Source organism: Pavona decussata, unplaced genomic scaffold (genome assembly GCF_977016875.1).
Source record: "Pavona decussata unplaced genomic scaffold, jaPavDecu1.1 SCAFFOLD_141, whole genome shotgun sequence".
Lineage (NCBI taxonomy): Eukaryota > Metazoa > Cnidaria > Anthozoa > Scleractinia > Agariciidae > Pavona > Pavona decussata.
This window is the reverse complement of record NW_028145554.1, coordinates 367727-392655: the sequence shown is the minus strand read 5'-3', so window position 1 is coordinate 392655 and position 24929 is coordinate 367727. Positions and strand designations below refer to the sequence as shown.

General features: G+C 39.9%; 1 protein-coding gene and 1 pseudogene across 4 annotated transcripts; one reads left to right on the top strand and one right to left on the bottom strand.

Annotated features, from left to right (window-relative positions):
* Window positions 1-1906: 1906 nt before the first annotated feature.
* On the bottom strand, window positions 1907-12454 carry LOC146466708 (uncharacterized; annotated as a pseudogene). The gene is made up of 8 exons (XR_014867919.1): window positions 12199-12454; window positions 7995-8796; window positions 6556-6992; window positions 5080-5811; window positions 4345-4519; window positions 3735-3987; window positions 3182-3316; window positions 1907-2196 (listed from the first exon to the last, which is right to left on the bottom strand). The product of XR_014867919.1 is annotated as an uncharacterized LOC146466708 (transcript).
* Window positions 12455-12755: 301 nt separating this feature from the next.
* On the top strand, window positions 12756-23893 carry LOC146466707 (uncharacterized). 3 transcript variants are annotated; one of them, XM_085126829.1, is made up of 9 exons: window positions 12756-13034; window positions 14200-14303; window positions 16186-16848; window positions 17955-18385; window positions 18621-19382; window positions 20275-20419; window positions 20668-20920; window positions 21561-21710; window positions 22552-23893. In XM_085126829.1, the coding sequence occupies exons 1-9, from the start codon at window positions 13024-13026 to the stop codon at window positions 22616-22618; spliced, it is 2586 nt and encodes an 861-aa protein (XP_084982955.1). In that variant the 5' UTR covers window positions 12756-13023; the 3' UTR covers window positions 22619-23893. The 3 variants fall into 3 exon arrangements, with proteins under 3 accessions (XP_084982955.1, XP_084982954.1, XP_084982956.1); XM_085126828.1 differs by having other exon boundaries at window positions 13789-14303; XM_085126830.1 differs by lacking the exon at window positions 14200-14303.
* The last annotated feature ends 1036 nt before the right edge of the window (window positions 23894-24929 follow it).

Below are 24929 nucleotides of genomic sequence, written 5' to 3'. Positions count from 1 at the left end.
AGCAACTTCAAATTCTGGATTTTGAGAGTTGAGTTTTTAAAGCGTAATAAATACGCAATGTTTGGATCATGATTACTTCATTCGTGTCTTGTTTGGTTGAAAAGAAAGACAGTCGTAAAAAGAATTGCTACATGAAAAACACAAATGTCTGCGAAAATTGCAAATTTGTTTACAACCAGGCTGGAGGTAACTTAACGATCATCTATGGTATCACTATCAAGGTTTATAAAAAATCTAGTATGTCTGTTTTGGAAGACAGATCAATGAATGAAGATTAGGGGGGCGAGCGGTGAATGGGGAATATAAATTTTTTTTTATTGTATTGTGCAGTTGGAACAATGAATGGACAAGTTTAATCTATTTTAAGGCCTGGTTTAATCTATGTTAAGGCGCTGTCACTGGGCAATTTTTGTTGCAATTTGTCTCCCAATTCAGTTGTGGCGCCGTTGTAACAAAGTTGCACGAAAACATACCCTAAAACGGATGAACATCAGGCACACCCACGAGAAGATTTAAACTTGTTTCCTGTGCTTCCTGATCGTTTTTACGCCTTTTAAAGACGTATTAGTGATCTATTCGAATGCTTAAGCGGAAAATTGCCTCAACAAAAACATTGGGAGATATGTTCAGTTTATGGCATGTTACACTAGGAAACTGGCATGACAACAAAACTGGCGAGACTAGTGGCAAAAAAATTGCCTAATGTAGCAGCGCATTTAATCTCGTTGGAATAACTTGGAAAGGGATTACCCCTTATCCCCCTGTGATTTTGAGTTTTTTAATTGGAACTGTGTTTAAACCATTGTAATGATTTTTTCATTCAAGTCCTTTTCAAGTGGACTGGTTAAAGAACTATTCAGTGAACTTTGAACCAATCTTCACTTCAGTCAAGAGACTTGTCGCGAAAAGCAGCCGTTCCCGCGATTAAAGTCCCTTGATGTTTACCGAACCTCATGCAATACTGTTGCTTTCATTTGGATATTTCATCCAACGACTCAAAAGGTAGAACCCTTTCATACAAGAGAGTAAACCGCACTACAAGAAAGTGCTGCTTCGTGGCTTTGAAATACTCCTGGGAGTTGCGTTTCGGTTCTCGAAATCCTGACCCTATGTCAGACCAAAATATGTAATTTTGCGGTACTCTTTTTCAGACGTGGCTTCTACAATTCATAGCCATTTTCAGACCTCCGTTTCTATAAATCCACTTTCGTTTTCAGACTTTCCAACAAAGGGTTAAAATCTATACCCCTTTTCGGACCAAAACAACTCATAAAATATTGGCGCCGCACATCATAGGCTAACGGAGTACTTCCCCGGAGGGGGATTGGCGACTGCACAGAAATTACAATGCTTTACAAACAATTAGCATAAGAGTTAAAGAGAGACAGGCAAGATTTTCAAGATGAGGCAAAAATGAAAAAAGTGAACGATATGTGTCGTGGCAAGAGATAGCTATAGAAATATCCTTGACGATGCATTCAAGATCGAAATATGCTAAACCAAAAAGGGTTGCTGTACACGAAACTTGTACATTCCAAATTGATTCAACAAGACGATTATAATCGATTGAAAGTAAACCTGGTTCGAATTACACTACACAACGGACGGAAACCTTGCGTTCGCAAAGGTAGATACATAAATCTTAGATATCACTGAACCCAAGAATCGATTAACTAAGAGCAATCAATGACAGTAACTGATTCGGCTCCTATGACTTTAGTAGTGAAACTGACGTAGCGTAAAAATCTAGCCAAACAATAGAAACGAGAAGAGTTGAGGAATACACTGACCAGTGAAACACGCTTTTGAAAACTCCAGGTGGCTAAATTTGCTATATCATCCATTAACGGAAATTACGTACTAAGGGCATAGGCATGCATAAACACTCACGATTTTGTCTAACGCGTTTCAAAGCTAACTTTATTTTAATATATTTATACTAAACAATTTGCTGGTTACAAAATTTTATACGATAACTATTACACCGCGGGAAGTTCGAGATAATAGGGTCCTAATGTATTGGTTGGACCACCAGCTTATCCAAGTGGTATTTTAAAAGCATATTTACAGTCAACGAATTTAGAAGCATCTGCAGTCATTCCGTTCCTTTCTTCCATTCCCATTCCTCATAGTTAGTTAGGTTGGTTCGGACGTTCGTACTTCACCAGCCTGCTAAACTGCTTTGTGCTTGCAGGTCTGAAACGGGAAATAACGCTTACTAAACAAACTGCAAAACAATTCATTTAAAAGCTGTTAAAGGGGCTCTTTCATGCAATCATTTTTTGTGTAATTGGTGAAAATTATTCTTGAAAATCTAAACTCGTAACATAGTCAGATATATGTGACATGAACTAATTTTGAAGTTGTTAAGTTCAAATTTCTTTTCATCGAATAGTCGAGAGAACTTGAAATGCACTTTGTGATTCAACCGAAATGCCGTCGCAGTGACTGTTGTTTGATTTTTTCGTGACTGTCATAACACTATCATCTGTTGGGGATGGTCATGTTTTTTATGAGCATAACCTTATGTGGAACCAAACGAGGCCACAGTTGTTTCCCGTCTTTCTTGCATGTATGGTGTGCTACCCAAACATCCAACTTTCCTACTCGAAATAAGTTGTTTGACTGAGTGAGATTAAAGTAAATCGTGAGATCCTAGGCGCAAGTAACCACGTTACATCGGAAAACATAATGATCATGTTTGAAATATGGATGCAGAAAATCGCCTATCACACACTCAAAAATCAGGGACCTTAAGCAGGGAAGACGACGGACGCAAACGAAAACGGGACTTAAAAATCATATTCGCGTTTTCTGAATAAATTCGCGGTGATTTTTACTCATGTAGTTTGTGTATTGTGGCCGAACTGTCCAGGAGATATGCGTTCACTTTCTCCATAAAACCTTGAATGTGGTCATTGCTCGTCGTTGTTTTGCAGAGGACGACAGAGAAATGTACCAAAGTTTATAGCACAAGTTCAGAGCCAGTGTTTTGCTAATTAAAACTATTGTTTTGTGACGATCTCGCTAGCGTCGTCGTCGTCGCTGATTAAGGTCCCTATTAAATATTTGATGACCAATTATACCATGTTTGTTATTAAACTGCGACACGTTTACATATCGATAAAACTGACGGAAGTAGATGGGAGATAAATGAGAGGAAGCTCATGCCAGTGTATACCTGGTTCTCAAAATGACTGCACCGTTCACTTTGGTTTTCTCTGTGACTTCGTTCCATGTACGACCATCATCCGTTGAGTACTCAACTTTAAGGCCTGGAAGCACAGTTCTCACTTGAAGCTTGCCATCAGTTATTCTAATGAAAGTAAAACGTAAAAGGGGCTATTATGAACGCTTTATTCCTATTTTATTGTTTTAGTCATGTGATGTGAGAAGACTCGGCAGTCGTATTGATATGGCAACACCACAGTATATGGTTTGCAGAGAGTTCAATTCAAGGAGGGTACAGGGTTTAAGCACACGCTGGTAACGAGAGTGCTAATCCAAATATTGGAATTTGACAAAGTTGAGAAATGAAGACGAAGGAAAACTTGAGAATCATTAGAAGCATGGTAAGAACGCACAACCAACACAACGCACATGTGGCGCCAAGTCTTCGGCTTGAACGCATGCAAGCCGTAATGATACTGGAAGTGAGTACTTTTATTACTGTAACAACGCTGAGCCAATCTTTGCGCCAACCCTGATACCCAAGCTACGAAGAGAAAGCCCACCTTGCTCCCGGTGGTGTCACGTGATACGCTATTCCTAAGGCGTCTAGCCGACCCAGTTCCCTGTAGGCCACTGTGTTCGCAAACTTTACCCAGTTGTTACTTCTTTCAAGGGCTCTTTTTCGCTTGTCCAGGATACTTTCCCATGAGGCCTTGTGCCATGCGCGTTCTGCTACAGCGAGGAGACGTGGAAAAAGCATCCTGTACATTTGATCAGCAGTTCGACATGTTTCTCCCCAAAACGAACCTTGAATTCCTGTTGAAAAGTAAAGTAACGGAAGAAAACTTTAACAAATCAGAAGTAGTTCATCACCTCCTACAAGCATAACCCCTTCAAAAAATCCTGACAAAAATTTTTAACTTTTGGTCGTCGTAAACCAAGATGGTGCAACAAAAAACTTGGCCGGTTAAATCAGTATTACTTCGTCTCTCGAATGATCACAATTTTTTTCACAGAGTAAAACGTCGCAACCATCTTGTACAGCATAGTTAACTGTACTAAAAAGTACCATTTGAATGGTCACTCTGTAATGTAACATATTCAAACTGAAAAAGTTAATACCATCTTGTACGGAATGACAAATATGATGAGACCTAAGGATTGTCCACTTACCTAAGAGGTTGTCTTCACCATTTCTAATGTTCTTGATATCGATGTGCTCAATTGGTGAATATTCAAAGACCTTCTGGGTATTAGTGAAATTAGCAGCCCAGTAATTTCCTCGTGCCTCGTAATCAGGTTCATAAGGGTGATCAAGATACAGACAGTCGGGTGGAGACAGCACAACCTGTGCAAACGGAAAATTACGAGAGGTTATCTACTTACAGGGCAGTGAACAAGAATGATAAATACGTATTATTGAATAAACAAAAACAGGAAACAAATTCAAAAAATTGCTAAAAAATTTAAATTAATTAAACATCATCTAGGACGAGGCTTATGCATCTTCCCCGACAGACATTTGCCTTTGCTTTCTGTTTAATTTTTGAACCTGATGAGACAATTCTGCTAGTTTAAAGACGCTTTACAGAAATTCATTGCTTCCTAGGTCAGAAAATAATATGAATAATTTGTTCTAGAAAATAATGGATCTAACTAGAGTCATAGAAGAGCAATTATACTTAATGCTGTTTGAATGTGAAAAATTTGAAATACCATTTAACGAAACAGTCGCGAAATGGTTGCCTGAAAAATGTTTAGGCTTCCTTTCGAATATGTGATGCGATGGTCCTTTTATTTGATCTTTCACTCGTAGTTTAAATATTCGTTTCATATATTCATATTCCTATACTCACGCTTCATGGGTAACGCAAAAAAATTAATTTTAATATCACATTGCTTCCTCACCTTATACCCGCCACGTAGCGTGACTGCAAGCTTTTCAGTATCATCACTCATGCTCCAGTAATAAGAATAAACCTCGTTATTTTGGAAAGTGTTTCTACTTGTCAAAGTATCTTTACCACCAAAGAATGCATCACCCCATCCTGCCAAATTCACATTATACTTTCGAGTAATTTTCGCTACTTTCCTCACGAAAAAAGCCATTAGTTCTTTCTTAACGTGTTCTTCGCTTTTTCTGGACGCATTTACCAATCTATCACAAGCGCGGGATTGTTTCCACACACCCCAGGCTACTTCATCTCCTCCAAAATGATAAAGAGACAGCGGTTGTATGTCTTTGTGCATGCTAACCAAAGCCGATATCACATGATCTAAAAATCTGTACGTGGAACCGATACATGGATTGGCGGCCTCATCAGTGAAATGCTGAACGGAAAAGTAACGAGATTTATCTTGAAAGTCATTAAGGAGAAACTTTTTGGCTTCCTTCTTCCTTCCTTCTTGCATCAGTCTATCATAGCGAGCTATCATGCTTTTAATAGCTGCGTGACCGTGCCCAGGGAAATCGAACTCTGGAATCACTTGAATGTGACGTTCTTTAGCGTAACGAAGAATTTCTCTGTAGTCTTCAGTGGAATAGTGCCCAGTCCCCGATGTACTGGTGTCAGGTCCTGATCCAAGAAGAGATAGGATGCAGGTTTTCTCTTCTAAGTCATGGCATCTCTTGGCTCCAACCTGGAACGGAAATAAGAACGATTAAAAGCGAGGTGAAGAGCACACGTACATCAGCAAAGACCACATGTCTATTCGTCTATCCTAATCATCCATGTTCGAAATTTAACAATTTTACTAACATCGTGGGGCTGAATTTGTTAATAATCATTCAGGATTCTAAAACAGTGAAGACTGTAAATATGAGAGGTCAGCGACTTCATATACGTTTGCTTCAACTGTCAGCGTTGTAGACTACACTTCATGATTTGTTAAATGCTACGTTAGAGTTTTTTTAAACCAATTATGTCTCAAAATATCTTAAGTAATTACCTTTGTATTATATCGGTTAGTGTTTTCTAAGTTCAAAATTGAGTGGTTACATTCTTGAGATGACAGAGATGGACACGGAACTTCAGGTACAACTTTACGCCCAGGGATTTTCCGGCGGTGACTGATCCAAGATAGGCAGAAGGGCCCTGGAGACGTGTTTTGGGCTCCGGAAGAAAAAGAAGAGGGGTGGTGTTGGGAGGAGTAAAAACTGTCAGGAAAAAGTCATTCGCTCCTCCCTAGTGGTATCGTTGACAAAAACAACGAAGAACGGGTATTGTCTTTTTCAAGATTAGGCACGAAAATCGATCGTAATTAGCACGTTTGGAAAACTTTCCCATGCTTTAAACTTTCTCACCGTGATCGATTTTATGACAATTCCAAACCCGTTGTCTCTCTTGAGAACTGTAAAAAGGCTACTACCGTCCACAAACTAACCTCAGTTAACTCCTCGATTCCTGGTATTTCCAGTCTCCATCCTTCATTTTCAGTGAGGTGAAAATGAAATTTGTTCATTTTGTACATTGCCATGGTGTCCAAGAGTTTCAGAATATCATTTTTGGGAGCAAAATTACGACCGACGTCGACCATCAAACCGCGATATGGGAAACGAGGCGAGTCTTTGATTGACACCTGAGGAACCTCGCCTTTATCGTTAATGAGTGCGAGAAGAGTCTGGATACCATAGAACACCCCAGCAGGTCCTTGACCAGTGATAACAATAAAATGATCCTTGGACTCGTCTACTTGAAGGTGATATGACTCATGCGCAGTGGGTGAACTCCGCTGGCTACTGTCCAGTTGAGCCAATAAAAGGTTGATAGTTTTGCGAGCATTCGCGGAACTTTCAGAAGTCACCTTCAAACCAAGATGCTCTTTTAAAGAAAAGAATAGGAAAAACGGATTATTTTAGAAAGAAGTAAATCCCTCCTATATTTTGGATAGAAGGATTTCCTTGTACTGTTCAATGAGGCTATGGTTAAACGTTGAACCTTTTTTTTAATCATTCCTTACTAGCGTACTTTATTTAATACTGGAAATCTGTGAAGCTCTACAGAAGACAAATTAAAGCTAAACACAACAAACGTAAAAAAAGACAGTAAAATTTAAAATCCTCTGGCGGTAGGATTGAATAAACATCCACTGAGAAATTCACGATCAAGTCTTATCGACGGTAGTTGTAGCAAATTGGCAATTCTGTCCATCTTATAAAATTATTATTCCTTGGCTGTGGGAAAACTTTGAAATCTGTTACCTCTTGCATTGATACACGATAAAACTGATCAATGGCAAAAGGAACCCCGCGAGAGAGAACAAGAAAGTGGCGCGATGAAAGCCACTCGCCCATTGGCTATGAAAATAGAATACCAGAAATTCTCTGGCCAATCAGAGGCAGGGAATTCATACTTTCATTGGAGTAACTATAGCAGGACTATTCGGCCCCTCTTGAAACCTTTCGCTCATCCCGAGTTTGCCTGTGAAATCTTAGTCTTGTTCTGATCGTGCCTGTTTGTGGGCTGTGCACCACTGTGCACGTTTTACACGAAGGTGGTGATCCGCCATTTAAAATTACGTGAGAACTCATGATCTCAAGACTGCTACTGATCACAGTTTGGTAACTTGGATCAATGTTTACTTTGCCCTTATTTGCAGTCTTGACAGTGCTCTGCACCCTAAGGTTTTGTTTTTCAAATCTGTGAGACTAAGTGGATTTCCCAAGATGCAATGAATCGGGAAATCAAATTGGTTAGAGGCATTCCATCCGTATGGTCTGCTTCGAGTAAGTCAAACCGTTATAGATAAAAGTACTATCACGTCTATTACCGTAAAAGCATAAACAAACAAACAAACAAACAACCTGAACTGTAAACATATACCTGCTAAAAATTTGACTTCGTTCTCAAGGCCTTTCTGTCCATAAACATACCACGTGTCCGGTTCAATGATCACTTTTCTGGCTTTGTCGGCGAAGACGGCTGTCTTTGGTGTAGGGATAACTGCGTACGGTGCATAACCAAGATCAGGAATAATTTTGGCTTTGAAAGGGTCCCATTTTGACTTTTGAAAAGTGAACACAAAACTAAGGTCCTCTCCTGCGGTGTTAACAATAGTCCTTGGTTTTAACCCTTCAGCAGTAACGTACGTACCAATTGGGTGCCAAGTCAGAGCGTGCTCTCAAAAATTCGGTAGTTTTGAATTGAATTTTGATTGTTTTTCCCTGTAGTAAAGGTCTGAATCGATTCAGTGGCTCAAACTTATATAGACAGCCATTAATGTGAGTCATTTTTAAATTGCTGTCACCAGATGGAACAATGCCTTCAGGGTTATTGGCTAGCTGGTCGTAATCGAATACTCCAAGTATCACGCAGACGTATATTGCCCATTTGCCTTTTACAATGGGTTTTAGACCACTGTTGTGAATTGTTATTTGTGCTGCACTCGGGGATAACACGTCAAAGTAGATTTTCATATTGTTGGCCATGTTGTCAATGTCTTCTTGGCACATTTCTTGCATGCATTTGTGTTTCTGGGGTGATAATTCAGGGCTTTCGACAACTTTACTTGGCCGGTTTACGTGTACGGCAAGATTTTGTTTTTGTCGTCGGTAATCCTGATTTTCCAATTTCCATGACTCTTTATGAAGGCTTTTGATCGGTGTATCAGTTGGAAGACTCTTTCCTAGAGGGAAATAAAACCAAAAGCGTGAGACGTCGTCAGCGACGCAATCAAGCGCCGGTTGTTTGTGTGTTTGGGAGGAGTGGGAAGGGATGTGGAAGCCTGTTAATCTGAACTTTACCCTTTATTTCTGATTCACGACCCCTCCCTCGTAATATTTTGCAAAATGTGCAATCTATTACCTGTGATGGCTATATTGTCTCTCATTTCTCTCTCTTCGTAACATTTTATCACCCAGATCACCGTTTCCCTTGGCAACTGAGATGACCGCAAAGACCAATCAATTACAACAATAATAACCAAAACAAAACAAATAAGGTAAGAAAGCAAAAAGAACCAAGAATGCTTACAGGTCATGTTTGAGTTCGACTTGCTTATGAATGAAATTCTTATCGATGTGTGATAATTCAAAATAAACGCTGGCGACTATTGAGCAATTTTCTTTTACATGAGCTTTTTATTGTAATCTTACAGCGGTTACCAGTAACACGCGACCTATCGCCTTCAAAAGACTCCGATAAAGTTTGCGTTTTGGTGGACGTCAATCATAAAAAAGACGTCGAAATTATTTTGAATTCAGACAGCAATTCAAAGCAACAGAACCAATTGCAAGAAATTGACAGTTTTATCGGCTGACAGATGGTAAACTTTATGAAAGTTGATTTCCAAGCCAGTTTATCTAAAAGAATGGGCATTGTTTAGACGAAGCCGCATTTTTTATGAAACATTTGAAAACGCTACATGTATAAATAATTTTGCAAAATCAGCGATGCGTGCATGTGAGCAAATTATCACGTGCAGTGAACATTAAATTTTTTAATTTAAAAATACCTTTTATTTTCGCTTGATCTAGCTGGGAAATCAATTTAAATAAAGTTTACCTTCTCTTAGCGAAGCAAAAATTCTCAGTTTCTTGCCGGGTTACCTTGGAATCTTGTCAGAATTGAAAATAATTTCAACGGCTTTTCTTTGATTGACGTCCACCAAAACGCAACTTTGTTGAAGTCTTTTGAAGGCGATGGGTCGCGTGTTATTGGTAACCGCTGTAAATATTTTATTATCAGCTTTAGCTTCTATTATTAGGTGCTTTGCACTTAGTTAGCAGTTTTCTAGACATTGTTTCTAACAGCCATTGGCGTGACCACAACCGGTACCAACAACCTTTTTTGAAAGTTCTCAAATTGTACTCGCCGATTTTGTAAAGTTTAGTAAACGGCCCTAAAATGACAAAATGCGCTCTCCTTCAAATGTTCATACGGTTTTCTATATATAGTATTTGTATTATTATTACCTTCCTGTGCTTGCTCTGGTACTGGCTATTTTGCTGCACAAGATGATTCTTAGAGTGTGTGTATGAAATCCAATAGTAGCAAAATCGTTCATATAAATACTGCATAGCAACACTTTCATTTCATGGTGTTTCTCATGCTGTACAAAGTGACTACAACTGACACGATTGTTTGGTCACTGGATGAAATGCTATAAAGGATAGTGTGACCATCCAAACAATTTTTTTGAGAAATTTCCTGTGAAATTGTTCAGTCGATTTTCCTTTGGTTCTGTTTGAAATGCTGTACGATATGGTTCTTAAGTTTGGGTCTGAGCATGAAATTCGGAAGTATAAACTTTTAAAATGGAGCTAAAATAAGCTTGCAGCACTATCCTGTGGATTAAATTCCCTGAAAGATTTGACACTGACTTAAAAGTGTAATAGGTGTGACCATGAAAATGAGTTTTTTTTAACAGGACATTCCTGTGGTATTGTTTGCTGCCTCTGCACAAAGTGGTGGTAATTTGTTCAGCGCCTGTTAATAAACGTGTGACTTTTTAAGCTGTGAAGGGGCACTTCCATTTGGTACAGTATGTACATATGTAATGCTGCACAAGATGGCTCCAAAATTGGAGTCAAATAACCTTTCAAATATAGCTATTAAACAGCACTTTTATTCCGCTGCAAGAGAGGGTACAGAGTTTGAGTCTATTGTTGCACAAGCTAGTTCTAAACGTCCCAATTTGTAAATGAATAAAATCTTTCAAGCGAAAGCTGATGAGAACTATTTCTTATAAGTTAGTTGCCTTGGAACTTGTTTTCTGGAGACAGCTAATCTCGTCAGAACAATCATCCGTCTGCTAGGTTATGATACAGGAGGAACTATGAAACGATTATCATTGCATTCTAATTATTCGACGTCTGTTTATGAATACGAGAAAACAGACGGACTATCTGTACGAAGAATTAATAGTGTGCAGTAACGATGCCAAACGAGGTCATTCGCTGGAGCTAGCTGTGCCTTGGGGAGTCAAACTTTGCCCCAGCTTGGTGGCTGCAATTCGCATGCTGAGATTTGTAATGTTACCATTCGGTCGCCGTTGGATAATGTGATTTGTGATTTCGTTTGTCGTAATCTGACCAATCTGGTGCGCTTAGACTGCCTTGGATGTTCCTGCTAAAGATTGAATTAAAAACCGACTTCTGTCTTGTGGCACACGCACGTTTCATTTGGTTAATTGAGATGATAATCTGTGGTTGTGGTTTGTCGCCTGTGAGTTTTTGTGGATCAAATCAATGGAGAAAGAATAAGTCTTTCTCTATGGCATGACAGCCATAGGTATCAAAACATGAAGAAACCTCCTCGTAATGTTTTGATACAGCTTTTAATTGATTATAAATTGTTTGTAACATGTTTATGCCGATAAATAGCAAGGAGAACTGGGCAAACAGAGGAGAAATTGAACAAACCAGAAACGCTAACTCTGAGTAGTCTCCTGATGGAGGGGCCCCACCATATATTAAAATACTTGAGTGGGGTCGAGGATGAATGTAGCGGCCGAAACAAGCCAGTGTGATATTCACCCTGATGACCTCGATAAGTGTTGAACTAGTTAATTTGTGGAGGTAGCATGCCAGTGGTTTTCTGCTTCTCTACTCAATTTAGTTCGCCCCTCATGTTAAACTAAGAAGATAGTTCATCTTGGTGCATGGCTCCTCTATTGCCTGTATTTATACACAGAACTAAAACTGCTTTCTCAAGTTCCGGTGTCGGATTATTTTTCTTTAGGATAAATTCACAACAAATCTTGACCTTTTAACAAATTTGAGTCTGTGGATGCAAATCTAGGGATGTGCCATTACACGCCAACTATTGAGTAGTAATTTTCTTTGGTAATTGGCAATGTGCTAACTTTAACGACAGTGAATGAAATTTTTATGTGTGGCCATTCAAATGAAAGCTATAAACGAGAGTTACTTGAACGTTACCTTCCTTGCAGTGGAGACCGCGGTTGGTTTAGCAATTGCGGATATCTTCCAGATAAGATTTGGGAATCTTTATAGTTTGAAAGCTTGATGTAGGAAAGTGCTAGGGGATAAGATCAATGTTCTTCATTAAACACCATCCTCCTTACCCGCATGTAGGACGTCTGGATAGTAAGCCCACCAAAGAAACAAACTCAGTGCAAACAGCGTCCCACAAATAAGGAATATGCATCGAGCTTTCTTTTTCACAGTCAACGTCTTAAGGTTCATGCCGCCGATGTGGTGTGGTAGTCGTTTCCAAATTCTATTTCCAATCCATCCAGGGCGCCATGTTGTTTGCTGTATTCAGTGGATGTTACCCTTGGGTTCGTTTGACGTCATGCTGCGTCATGATCAACCTTTGCACGTTTGTTAGTTCTTTTCACGTGAAATGGAAGAACCAATATTAGCGTTGGACTCATTGTTTTTTTAATGATACGAACAATTATAAAAAGGAAAACATGGTTTTCTAGTAAGGCAACAACATGAGGCGACAGTAAAGCCTGTTTTATCATATACGACAAAGCAACATCTCGGGCATAAGAAACTGTGGGGTCAACTGTTCAAGCGTGACCTGGCGTGACTTACTGTCACGCTACCTACAGGTTCGAGCTAATTGCATATGTAGACCATGCAGTTGTTTTGAGAGGCCAACATGAGGTAGAAGTTGTAGGGTTAGTTGTGCATAAGTTTGTGCGCCCTTGACAGGGCCTTGTCAAAGTTGTAAACCATTCTACTCAGTCCCGTGGTCTGTTAATTTTATCGACTCGCTTTTACGCTTACAAGTGGGGCCGGGACTAGCCGTAGCGAGGAGTATAAACACAAGCATCAATTCATGAACAACACCGTGCGTGGTTATTTAGTTTTCCGAGGAACATTCAAGCTTCTGAACTTCCTTCTCCAGTTGGAAGTCTACCAGAGATGATCCAGTCCGGATGAGATCCAAGTAAGTAGAGTCCTTATAAGGCCCTTATAGATTGTGCTAGCATAATGTTTGGCATAATTTGGAAAAAGAAGCATAATTTTTGCTTTTTTGAAGGGAACATTACCAGTCTTGACATGCTTGGTCTCTAAGATTGTTTATTTTCAAGTTCTAGCCACGGTTCAGTCTATTCATTCGCAGAGTTCATGGGTCCGAGTCCCATTCAAGCCTGAATTTTTTTCAGGCTTAGCTTTTAAGTTGCGTACATATTTGCGATGGTCTTTCATCAATTAATTCTTTTACATGATACCGGCGCGACTTTCATTCCGGTACGAGTTCACTCCAGTTCCCTCTTGGGGCTCTGTATTCGTTTACATGATACCAGCAATAAATCTTGTACCGGAGCGAGTCATACCGGTGCGAGTTCACCCCGGTAACTGTACCGGGGCGAGATTTTCATTCCGGTACGAAAACTCATTCCAATGTCATGTAAACGCGGTACGGCTGTTCGCTCCGGCATGAAATCACTCTCCTGGGAGTCTAGAACGGATAGCGCATGCACAGTCTTCGATATCCAATCCAATATGGCGTCACCTGGGCGTCACAATCACGTCGGTCGAAATAAAGTGTCCATTCATGTAAACACGGTATGAAATCACAATGTCATACCGGTATCAAACTCGCACCAGGGCGAGTTTTTCACATGTAAACACCCCCTTAATTATTCGACTTGTAGCAATAAACATGTTTAATATTCAATTTTCTTTGTTTCCGTTAGGGGTCAGTGACAGTTCAATTCTGGGGGAGCCTATTATTTCACAAAGTTGAGGCAACTTATGCCTTTCAAACAGCTATGCACCTAACTAATTTGTTGGGAGCCTAAGTTTCAAGTTCAAACTTTTAAGTTTAAACTCTTTTCTTTTTTTTTTTTAATTCCAACGTTAAGTTTGCCTGTCAGAAGATTTCAGGAGAAAATTAGCATAGTTAAATGAATACGATTTCAGTGACACACAAGTATTTATTGCTCAACTGGTCAACATTATTAGTCTGCTGCAATAGAAGACAAAGGCAAACTTTCGAGCATAATGCTTATCGAAAATTGGATAAAGACATGTAAAATATGCTAACATTTTCCAAGAACACAAAACATGTGCTGTAGCCGACTGCAAATACGTTTTGCCCGTCGCAGGATGAAGCGATTGTCTCTAATCATCTTCGTGCTGGCGGCTGTGTTTGGTTTGAGCCGTATTATAAGTAAATGGCGGAAATTTTCAAGAACTGAAAGTATTAAAGGTAAGTTTATAACGCCTTTTTTTAAACACTTGCGGACAAGGACGTGTTGGGGAACAGTTAGAATTTCGCCGCACTGAGGCCAAATATATTCATCCGATAAATGTAATTTATTCAATCTTGATAGCCAAACATGAATAATATATATAAATTTAACGTATACTATATACTTATGTATTTGCTGTAAACACTTTTTCCCTTACTGATGTATTTTCCTCTCCCAAGCCTAATTTAACTAGCAGAGCTCTACAACCAGTGTTATAAATTCTACTTCCCCCCATTTTATTTGTAACTGCACAGAGGTAGTGGCCAACACGAAAGCCTTGCTCCTTTGGCCACTACGCACTTCTTCCCCAGAAGGGAAACTCACTTAAATAAATTGGTCTGCATGTTTATTTTTTTCTTACCATAAAAATATATTGTACTTCATTCGAATAAGTGTGAATTAAAATTGAATTGAATAGGCCTTTTCACAGTTTTCGACGCCATTTTGACGAGTAGACAAACAGGCTTGAAATAACAGTGTTTGTATGGAAATCCGATGTCAAATAATTTTCATAAAACATCGCTTCTGAAAAATTTATGAATTGGAAACTTTTGGCATTAGGAACTGAGGATTTTAAGAAAAAAATTGGAGGGATGTAGCCGTACCAGAAGGCGTCCAGTCGTGTTTTGAACTTTCCATACATTTCCCTGTATTTTTTCCCGCGAACTATTTTTAGTAGCAGTTCACGGCTGGTTCGCTATAGAGACAAATGTATGGAAAGTTTAAAACACGACTCGACGCTTTCTGGCACAGCTTCATCCCTCAATTTTTTTTTCTTGAAATCCTTTTCCTAGTACCAAAAGCTTCCAATTCCTGAATTTTTCAGCAGCGATGTTTTATGAATAATATTTGACATCGGATTTCCATACAAACACTGTTGTTTCAAGCCTGTTTGCCTACTCGTCAAAATGGCGTCGAAAACCGTGATAAGGCCTATTGAATTGAATCTTATTCCGTAGAAAAACGTAAACAAAGGCATATTGTAAAATTAGACTGGATTGGATTTGTAAAACACGGACTGGATTTGTAGGGAGAGCTGTGCTTAGCCTGTACCAGGGGTTTGAATAGCGGGGACAGGAGCGAAGAAAATTGCGATGCGCAAACTGAATAATCAAGGCGAGAAAAAATATTGCGATTTGGGAAAAAACAAGAAAAGGCTGGGTAGAGGGTTCTCTTGCCTACTCTCTTTTACTATTGAATGGTCACTATTCGCTTGCTTCGCAGTTTTCTTTGCACGGCTCCCCACTGTCTGAACGCCTGGAACAGGGTAACATACTCTGGGTAATCGTGGTCGCTTTTCATTCGGCCAAACGTTTCGAAAACTCTAGGAGACCAATAGGACGGTACATACCGGTTAACCGGTATTAACGAGTTTGCCACGTAAACTGAAATGTACACACGCAACATATGTCGGCTGGAGAAACTGAACCCGAGAGCGCGAATGGTCGAATGGAACGGAATTTTCCGGAACGTTTTGCCGAGCTCGCGAGGAATACCAAAATTCCGAAAATTTAATTAGGTAAATTTATTTATTGATTGATTTATTCCACAAAGTCGTTTCATACTTGAGATTACAGCCAACAAGGCGAGCAGTGCCTCATGCATGACTCGATTTCGTGGAAAAAATTCCACCAAGCATAAATCCAACCAACTATTTGTTTCTTATCGCTGGCTTTGTATTTTCTACTTTTAAATAATTGTAATTTTTAAAATAATTGTAATTTTTAAATCATTTCTCAATCTACAGGGCCCAACTGAATATCACTTTCGTGATGTGGGCTCCCTGTAAAAAGATTGTTGTTATTATTATTATTATTATTATTATTATTATTATTACAGATATTTCTCAAAATTCGCGAAGGAAGTTCATAGAACAAGAAACACTTGACTACATGGCTGCCACGATCAAAGTCAATTTAAAATTCTCGTCAAAGGTGACGGCAGAGATCACTTTCACCAACAATGGATCAAGGGCTATCAATAACAGTGGATGGGCCATCTATGCTTCTACACAACTAAGATTTACTCCTTCTCCCTTGGTCGAAAGTTTGGAAAATAATGCGGCTGTTAAAGAAGAGAGACAAATACGTGTAACCCATGTCAATGGCTGTCTTTATAAGTTGGAGCCAGAGGCCGAGAATTTTATGCTTTCACCGGGAGAATCCGCGAAATGTAAAGTTGAAACAGTCGCCTTCAGGGTGCAGACGCGATTTCTTGTGTCACCAAATTGGTACATTGCCGCAGAAGGACAAAAACCAAGAATAATTACTAGCACAGCCGACGAAGAAGTCACTTTTGTTTCTTTTCCCCACGCGCCACTCTATAGCAGCATTTCTGAGATTACGCCGGATTTGGGACACGCACCACTTTCAGTAATCCCTACACCCAGAGAATTTACAACTGGTCAAAACAGCAATGACAAGAACAGCAAAGTGTATATCAGTAAGGAGTGGACTGTCTCTGCGGATGATCGTTTGCAAAACGAACGTCAATTTCTGTCAGGTAACGAGTTCATCACACATCAAAGTGACTGTAGATTTCTACAAAAGGATCTAACCATTTGCGCAATTAAATCGTCATTTATGGCGTGATTAGTCGTTTTTGTTCCTCCACCTGACTATTAAGCTATCTGTCAGTCAGTCAGTCAATCAGTCAGTTAGTCAGTCAAAACCTCAGTCAATTCAGATGGTCCATCCAGCAATCCATCCATCCATCCATCCATCCATCCATCCATCCATCCATCCATCCATCCATCCATCCATCCATCCATCCATCCATCCATCCATCCATCAGTCCGTCCGTTTATTCGTTCGTTCATTCATACATTTTTTTTCTGTATACCCGTCCGTCTCAGTAGCTCCGTCAGTCAGCCGCTAGTCAATCAGTCTGTCCACTTGTCCAGTCAGTAAGTTTGTTACTCCATCTATAATTCAACTGGCCTATCTGTCTATTAGCATACCTCAGTGACCGACTATCGCGTGACGCGCAATTTGATTGGCTACACAGGTGCCGTCTATCGATCGATAGACGGCAGTTTGTCAGAGCGCGCGCGATTTAGCATGCATCATTGCACAAATATATCAAAATTTATGAAATTAAAAGATTTTTTGCTTCATAGATCGATCACTGAGGTATGCTAAAACAATTAGACGGCTCGCTCTCGGTTTCTATCGCCTTTGATAGTTGGCTCGGGGCTTCGCCCCTCGCCAACTATCAGCCGATAGAAACCTTGAGCTCGCCGTCTAATTGTTAATTAGCGAACCAACCACTTCACTGCACTTCAACCAGTTCAATAGTCAGTCAGGCAGGCAGGCAGGAAGGCAATGAGGTAACTCAATTCATCTGTCGATCGTAAAGTCCGGTACCTTATCCAGTTAGTTTACCCGGTCTTTCCACTGTCATTCAGGAAGATGGTGTAAACGGTCAGTCAGCCCGTTGATCAATCAATCATTCATGTACCTAAGCAGTCAGTCAGTTAGTTGGCCATGATCATTCTGTCCATTTTGTCAGTCATAAGTCAGTCACTCAATCCAACTGCCAGTGACTGAAAATATTTTAAGAACATTACAAAGCTAATATATATTGTCTTATTTTGTTTGTTTTTGAAGACAAACTTGGATTAAGGGAATCTTCCTCGTCCGATCCCAAGTCAAAAGTCATTTTGCTAGGCTTGTCACCAATATCTAATGCTGGACAGTACCCCTCTGAGACGCACGAGTCATATGATTTACAAATAGACGACTCCGACGAAATTATTACCATCACTGGTCAAGGACCTGCTGGGGTGTTCTATGGTATCCAGACTCTTCTCGCACTTATTAACGATAAAGGCGAGGTTCCTTTAGTGTCAATCAAAGACTCGCCTCGCTTCTCTTATAGAGGGCTGATGATCGACGTTGCCCGTAATTTTAAAACGAAACGTGAAATTTTGAAAGTGGTGGACGTCATGGCCATTTACAAGATGAACAAGTTTCACTTGCATCTGTCCGATAGCGAAGGATGGAGGCTACAAATACCAGGACTCGAGGAATTGACAACGGTAAGATCGAATAGTATTATTTTTCTTGCGTTATATTGGAACGAAGAATTTAAGTGTTTCTCACGCCAAGCTGTCCTATAACTTTACTGTTTGTTTGGCAATGTTTTTGGAAATCAAAATTTTGAAAATTTTCCTATTTGAAACCCTAATTCTCCACTCCTTAATCATTATGCAAAACTTGTATTAGATTAAGTCTTCCTTTTCAATGATTGCTTATCTTTTTCGGAAAGCCCAGGTTGGAGCCAGGCGGTGTCATGACTTGGAAGAGAAAACTTGCATCTTATCCCAGTTCGGCTCAGGTCCCAACAGCAGCACATCAGGGACTGGGTACTATTCCACTGAGGATTACAGGGAAATACTTCGCTACGCTAAAAACCGTCACATTCAAGTGATTCCAGAGTTCGACTTTCCTGGGCACAGTCACGCAGCTATTAAAAGTATGATAGCTCGCCATGATAGATTGGCGCGTGGAGGAAGGGCCAAGGAAAGCTTTCTTCTAAGCGATTTGGAAGATAGGTCGCGGTATTTTACAATGCAAGGATCTCTTCCTGATGCAATAAATCCATGCTTGTCTTCTACTTTTAAATTCCTGGATTACTTGTTATCTGTGCTTGTTCGTCTCCATGGTAGCGTTCAACCTCTGACCCTTTTTCACTTTGGAGGCGATGAGGTTCCCATAGGAGTGTGGGTAGACTCTCCGGCTTGTAAAAATATGACGCACAGTTTCAGAAGAAACAGGATTTTGGTCAGAAGATATTTAATGGAACACTTTATTATAAAGCTCTCTAGCATAACTAAAAAGCATGGCATCGATATTGGAGGATGGAGCGACGCATTTGCACGAGAAGTTGCCAGCGAGGGTGACGAGTTGAATGGAATGAACGAACATTACGTCTTGAGTAAAAAGTCTTTAAACATCGAAAATCCAGTGGCGTATTTTTGGGGAGAAGAGAAAGATCACTGGAAAGCAGCCGCACTAATTGAAGAACGATATAAGGTAATTTTGGAAACTGGGTATGATACAAACCTGAGGGACTGGAGTCATAATCAACGGTACAACTCAGAAAAGCAATTTACTAGAGTTTTGTCGGATGAGGAAAACTAATCAGAAGCGAGACGAATAAAGGCGCGTTTAAACGGTTTCAACATTTGCCCAACATTCCTTCAACAAAAGTTGAACCGATGTTGGGCAAATGTTGGACAAATGTTTACGGAGTGTTCAAACGGCTCCAACATCATACAACATTTTCGAGAAAACAAAGAAAATGTTGTATGGATGTTAAATGAAAGTTTAAACCGATTTAAATTTGATTCAATACGCTTTCAACAAGCTTTCAACATTTTTACGCCTTCAACAATGTTGGACGACCGGTTCAAACGCTCTCAACATTTGGTTCAACAAAGTGTTGAACGCATGTTGAACCAAATGTTGATGGTTTCCGTTGTAGCTTGTCTTTTATAGTTCTTTGATCAACTTCCGTTTTTTGGTTGCGACCACTTCTACGTCATTTAACCACAAAAAAAAAACGAGAGCGCATAAAGTGTGTTACACTGAAGGGTGGAATAATTGTTATTCCACGAACGCGCGTTGGATATGAGATGATAGCGCTGAGTTGGCTATAATCATTTCATATTCAACAAGCATGCATGAGTGGAATAATTGTTTTATTAAAAAATATTGCTAGACCTTGTACATTTCTCTTTGCAAGGACAGCCAGAAGACAAAATTAATGGTCGCTATTTCTCGGCCATGGTATAATGGTTCATATACCATGGCCACAAAGCCAATCAAATCCCTGGAATTGCATTATGCAATGATACAGTTCTTATAATAGTAGATACCTTTTTCAAGAAATGTAATTCCATTGTTTGTCACTTTTCTTGTTTAGGTTGTGCTATCGCCTTCAAATACTCTTTACCTTGATCATTCATCAGAGCCAAGCTTTGACGAGCGAGGACTCAACTGGGCGACTGAGTATTCAAACAGCAAGAAGATTTTTGAATATTCACCTCCAGATGACGAAAACATTCAAGGTAAATACAGTAAGGACTCGAAAGTTACTTTTAACGACTATTGTTATACCGTGACAGTAAGATCATGTGAGAGTCCTCAGGTCCTCGAAAGTATTTAGCTAGACTTTCTCAAAGTCCGTTTTTGAGGGAGTCCAATCAGGAGGACTTCGTCGCTGGTCGGTCACAATAAGCATCAAACCTTTTTCTAAGTAATAAATGTACTTTCAGTTTCATATTTTATCTCAAGTAGAAAAAATTGACTCTTTCAGGCATTGAAGGAGCTATGTGGAGTGAGTTAATTCGCACCGCTGATCAGATGCACGGCATGATCTTTCCACGTCTGTTAGCCATTGCTGAACGCGCATGGCATAAGGGATCATGGGAAGATTTAGCGGACGAAGGAGAAAGGAAACGTGCGGTTGCTAATGACTGGGTGAAGTTTGCCAACACGCTCGGCTACAGGGAACTGGAACGACTGGACAAGATGGGTTTAGCATACCATGTACCATCTCCAAAAGCCAGGTTTGTTATTACTAGAAGGCAGGTAACAATGAATCTGAGAAGACTGTAATATTTTTTTTAATCTGATTGTGGTTTCGGCTTCTACGAACACTGCAAAAATTATACCATTTTCCTAAGTAAAAAGATGACTTTTAAAATCTGTTGACACAAATTTAGATGCTACACTAGGTTCGAAAATTGCTTGGTAGTATCGGCTTTAAATCCTTCAATTTTGTTGAAAGGGAAAAGAAAACATTAATTAAATTAAACATTGCGCAATTTATCCATGGCGCCAACAAGTACAAGTGTTATTGAACTGCGTGTCGGTCGCTTAAAACTTTGCAGCCTAAATTAATTTGGTAAATATTAGTGTATGAAAATCTGCGAAATATTCAATTTTGAATATAGTGCTGTCAGTGGTTGCTGCGAGACAAATTGCGGACGAAATTTGCGGACTAAATTTTGGACGTAAAAACACCACTGCTCCCGCAACCAAATATTGCAGTGTGTAACACGTTTTCTGAAAATTTAAATCGTTCACTCCCAGTTCAAATATATATACGTTACACTTCCACTTTATATTCCTGTTGTGGGGTCGTGATTCCTCTATGTATGCACAGTGAGAGAGCCCACTCACGAGGATACTACATCATATTTGCAGAGCGATTTGTAAAGGTGACAATTGCGATATGTTACACGTGACAACTGAGCTGCCAGGCCTTGTCATTGAGTACTCCACTGATAATGGTCTGACGTGGAGTGACGTCACATCGGAAATGGAAATAAATGGAAGGATAAAGCTGAGGACAAGGTGAGGGCCGAAAGAGATTTTATTGAACAAATAATTAGCAAACTGTCTTCAAGGTTATGGTCATTGTCCATCGTGTTAACATAAAATGATCTCTTCCCTTATGGCTTGTCAAGTGATTTACTCACTATGATTGAGGTCGCAACGTTTCCATCGCTTACCTGTGATCCTAAACAGGCTATGGGGCATGTGACAACTGAATTTGGTTGTTAGCCATTGGTGCATTTAATTCCCCTTACTGGTCAAATGGCATCCTCATTTTTTTTTCACTAGAAAGTGTTTTCTCATAGGTCTGTTGTCTGACTGATCTGGTGTTGTGTTGAGACATTTGTTTGCCGTTTTCTGCCCGATTACAACGTGAACGTGAAATGACCAATCACATCCACGTGTTTGTGGCGATGATGAACACTCGGGGTTAATTTTCTTTCTCAAGGTGAATTGCAATACTACCAGTAACGGATCTAGGGGAGAGCCTCGGGCCGTTATTTTTAGACTAAAACCGAGGCACATGGGGCCGAGGCGCCGAAAAATTTCGTTTCATGAAGAGGAGAAAGTCGGGCGTTTCAAAATGGATGGAGCCTCCACCCTGCTCACCTGAAAATCTGGATCCGCCAGTGGCTACCCCTCGAAATAAGCTCCTGAATTAGGCTACATCGGTAGCAAAATAGCAAAGTATTTTAAGCCGATGATGTGAATTGTGATTGGTTATTGTAAATTCGCTTTTTAGTTGTTGTCTGGTTATTAGGCTTGAGTAATTCTATTAGGCGTTACTAGCCCAGCTCTTCGCCCAACACTCCACCCACTGGGATCATTCACTAACGATGTCATTTTTATCGTTTATTAGATCGGCAGACCAAACGAGGTTTAGTAGAGTGATTGAATTTGAACACTGGAAAGGATCTTATAATTAGCCAGCGACAATCAAAACGACGACATCCAAGGGGTAATGCAATCACAACTGGCAGCGGTGAGGAATTGTTACAGAAACGCCGTGTGTTCGTCTGATGACGTCCTCGTTGATAGTCTTTGTAGATGTTTTACCAGTAAGGTGTGGCGCGCGCGAAGAAGAAGATTCGAGAGGGGAAAGGAATCACGGGCCTTTTTCTTGCTCGCACATTTATTTTATTGTTTGCGCCACTTTTCACTATGTCAACACTTGTAAAAGGCTACCACATTGCAAGAAAGACTGGAAAAAAGAATAACAAAATATTGGAAATCCTGCAAACAAGAGAAGTAATGCTTTATCCCGATTGTTGGCCCTTTTTTCAAGGCTGATAATAACTGCCATATGTTCTACACCAATAATGTGTCGTTCAGACTTACAGCCTCAATTTACACTGATATCTGATTTGTAAATTCATGTTATATGTGTAACTGGCACCAAGCGCCGGAAAACACGTTTTGGTTTGCTTCTCATTGGTTGAGAAAGTACCGCGAGTTTTTCTAGCCAATCACAGAGCGTAGTTAGGAAACACCAAAGGAAACGTGACATTTCTTTTGACACTCGAATGAAAACCGTTCAAAAAGGGTTATTTAATTTCCACTAGTGAGCAAGTGTTGTCCTATTAAAAATGTTTTTGATTGACAAATGTTTGACTTTTTATGGAATCAGCTTAATTTTTCAAAGGTTGACTTGATAACGAAAGAAAGAAAGAGTTTTTCACTCGAGAATAGACAGATTTAGAATCGCGTTTACGGCAAACGACAAACGTGAGATTCGCGTTTTTGTTTTCTTGAACTGAAAAATTACTACACAGCATAGAATAGTACAAAATAATTTTGGCTTCTGATGCTAAAGCAAAGCTGCTCGATTTTACTGATAAACTGAAAACAGCGAGCGGCAAATGCAGAATAAACATCGTTACGTGGTCATTTCTCTCGTTTTCCGTAATCGTAATTTTAAATTAAATGCAAACAAATTACACCACGATCACAAGAAAGCTCTACAAGTGATTTTCCTTTGGGCTAGTCTCATTCTGTATGTTTGCTGTGATTAGTTGAAGCAGGTGGTTAAGATACCGTAACAGCTCTATATACGTGAATTTGTTTAAAGCAAACTGCTGGGATTTTTACACAGCACCAGACAGCACATCGCCACGCGAGTTGCACTACACATTGACAGCCAACTATCTCTAGTTGATTTATACCCCCTTTCTTCTTTATAAAAGGTCCGAAAAATAATAAAAGAATCTTCCGAAAGATTATTGTGTCTGTGCCCCATTAATTAATAATCATGACATTCTTTTAGACTGATTGAAACCTTGCCGACCGGTTGGGAGGTCGTGGGTTCAAACCCCGGCCGGACCAACACTCAGGGTCTTTAAATAACTGAGGAGAAAGTGTTGCCTTTGTAATGACATATACAAATGGTTAGACTTTCTAGTCTTCTCGGATAAGAACGATAAACCGTAGGCCCCGTCTCACAACACTTCAATGTTCATAACCCTGTGGGACGTTAAAGAACCCACACACTAATCGAGAAGAGGTCCCGGTGTGCTGGTCTGGTCTTTGTGCTATTTTCATGATTAGTAGTAGGAGGAGTCTCGTTATTGGAACTTATCGTTCTGTGAGTTCTCTCCTGTCAGAGGTTCTCCTCTGGCGAAGTTTATAAATAAATAAATAAATAAATAAATAAATAAATAAATAAATAAATAAATAAATAAATAACAATAGAAACATGACTGAAACTATTAGAGTATTGCTCCTGGAGTTAAGCCCCCTCCCCTCTGTCTCTAACAAACCCCTAACCCATTTGGAGATAGGTCTCCCCCTTCCTGGAATTGTAATCATCACCATAACAGACCCCAGGTCACACGGCGCATGATTGTCAATGATAGTTGATAATAGTCGATGACAGTTAAAACTCGCGCGCTCGTTAGAGCACCAACTATCATGCGCTATCATCGACTGTCGTCAACTATCATTCTCTTTGAGCGAGAACAGGTAACAGGTAACGCCCGCTTACTCGCAGTTCAAGTGTAGCCTTTGCAACAGACACTTCTACTCCCGTGTGGGCCTCTATATACACAGCCGACGCTGTTCCAGCACCTGAAAACTGGACTTTCCAGTCGCAGATCCATGGTTTTTCGAGACCAACGGATGCCGACGATGATGATGATGATGATGATGATGATGTGCAGTGTTACCAGAGGCCAAAAACGATAGGAGCCCTGGAGAACTTTCCTTTTTATTAGGAAAATTTTTTGAGGAAAAAAAATGCTT

What these genes read in the sequence shown, in the direction of transcription:
- LOC146466707 (XM_085126828.1), top strand. Translation starts at nt 14,159, where the DNA reads ATGTGCTGTAGCCGACTGCAAATACGTTTTGCCCGTCGCAGGATGAAG. An exon ending in TAATTGAAGAACGATATAAG is followed by an intron (nt 19,383 to 20,274) that starts GTAATTTTGGAA and finishes TTTCTTGTTTAG; the next exon opens with GTTGTGCTATCGCCTTCAAA. An exon ending in GTACCATCTCCAAAAGCCAG is followed by an intron (nt 20,921 to 21,560) that starts GTTTGTTATTAC and finishes TCATATTTGCAG; the next exon opens with AGCGATTTGTAAAGGTGACA.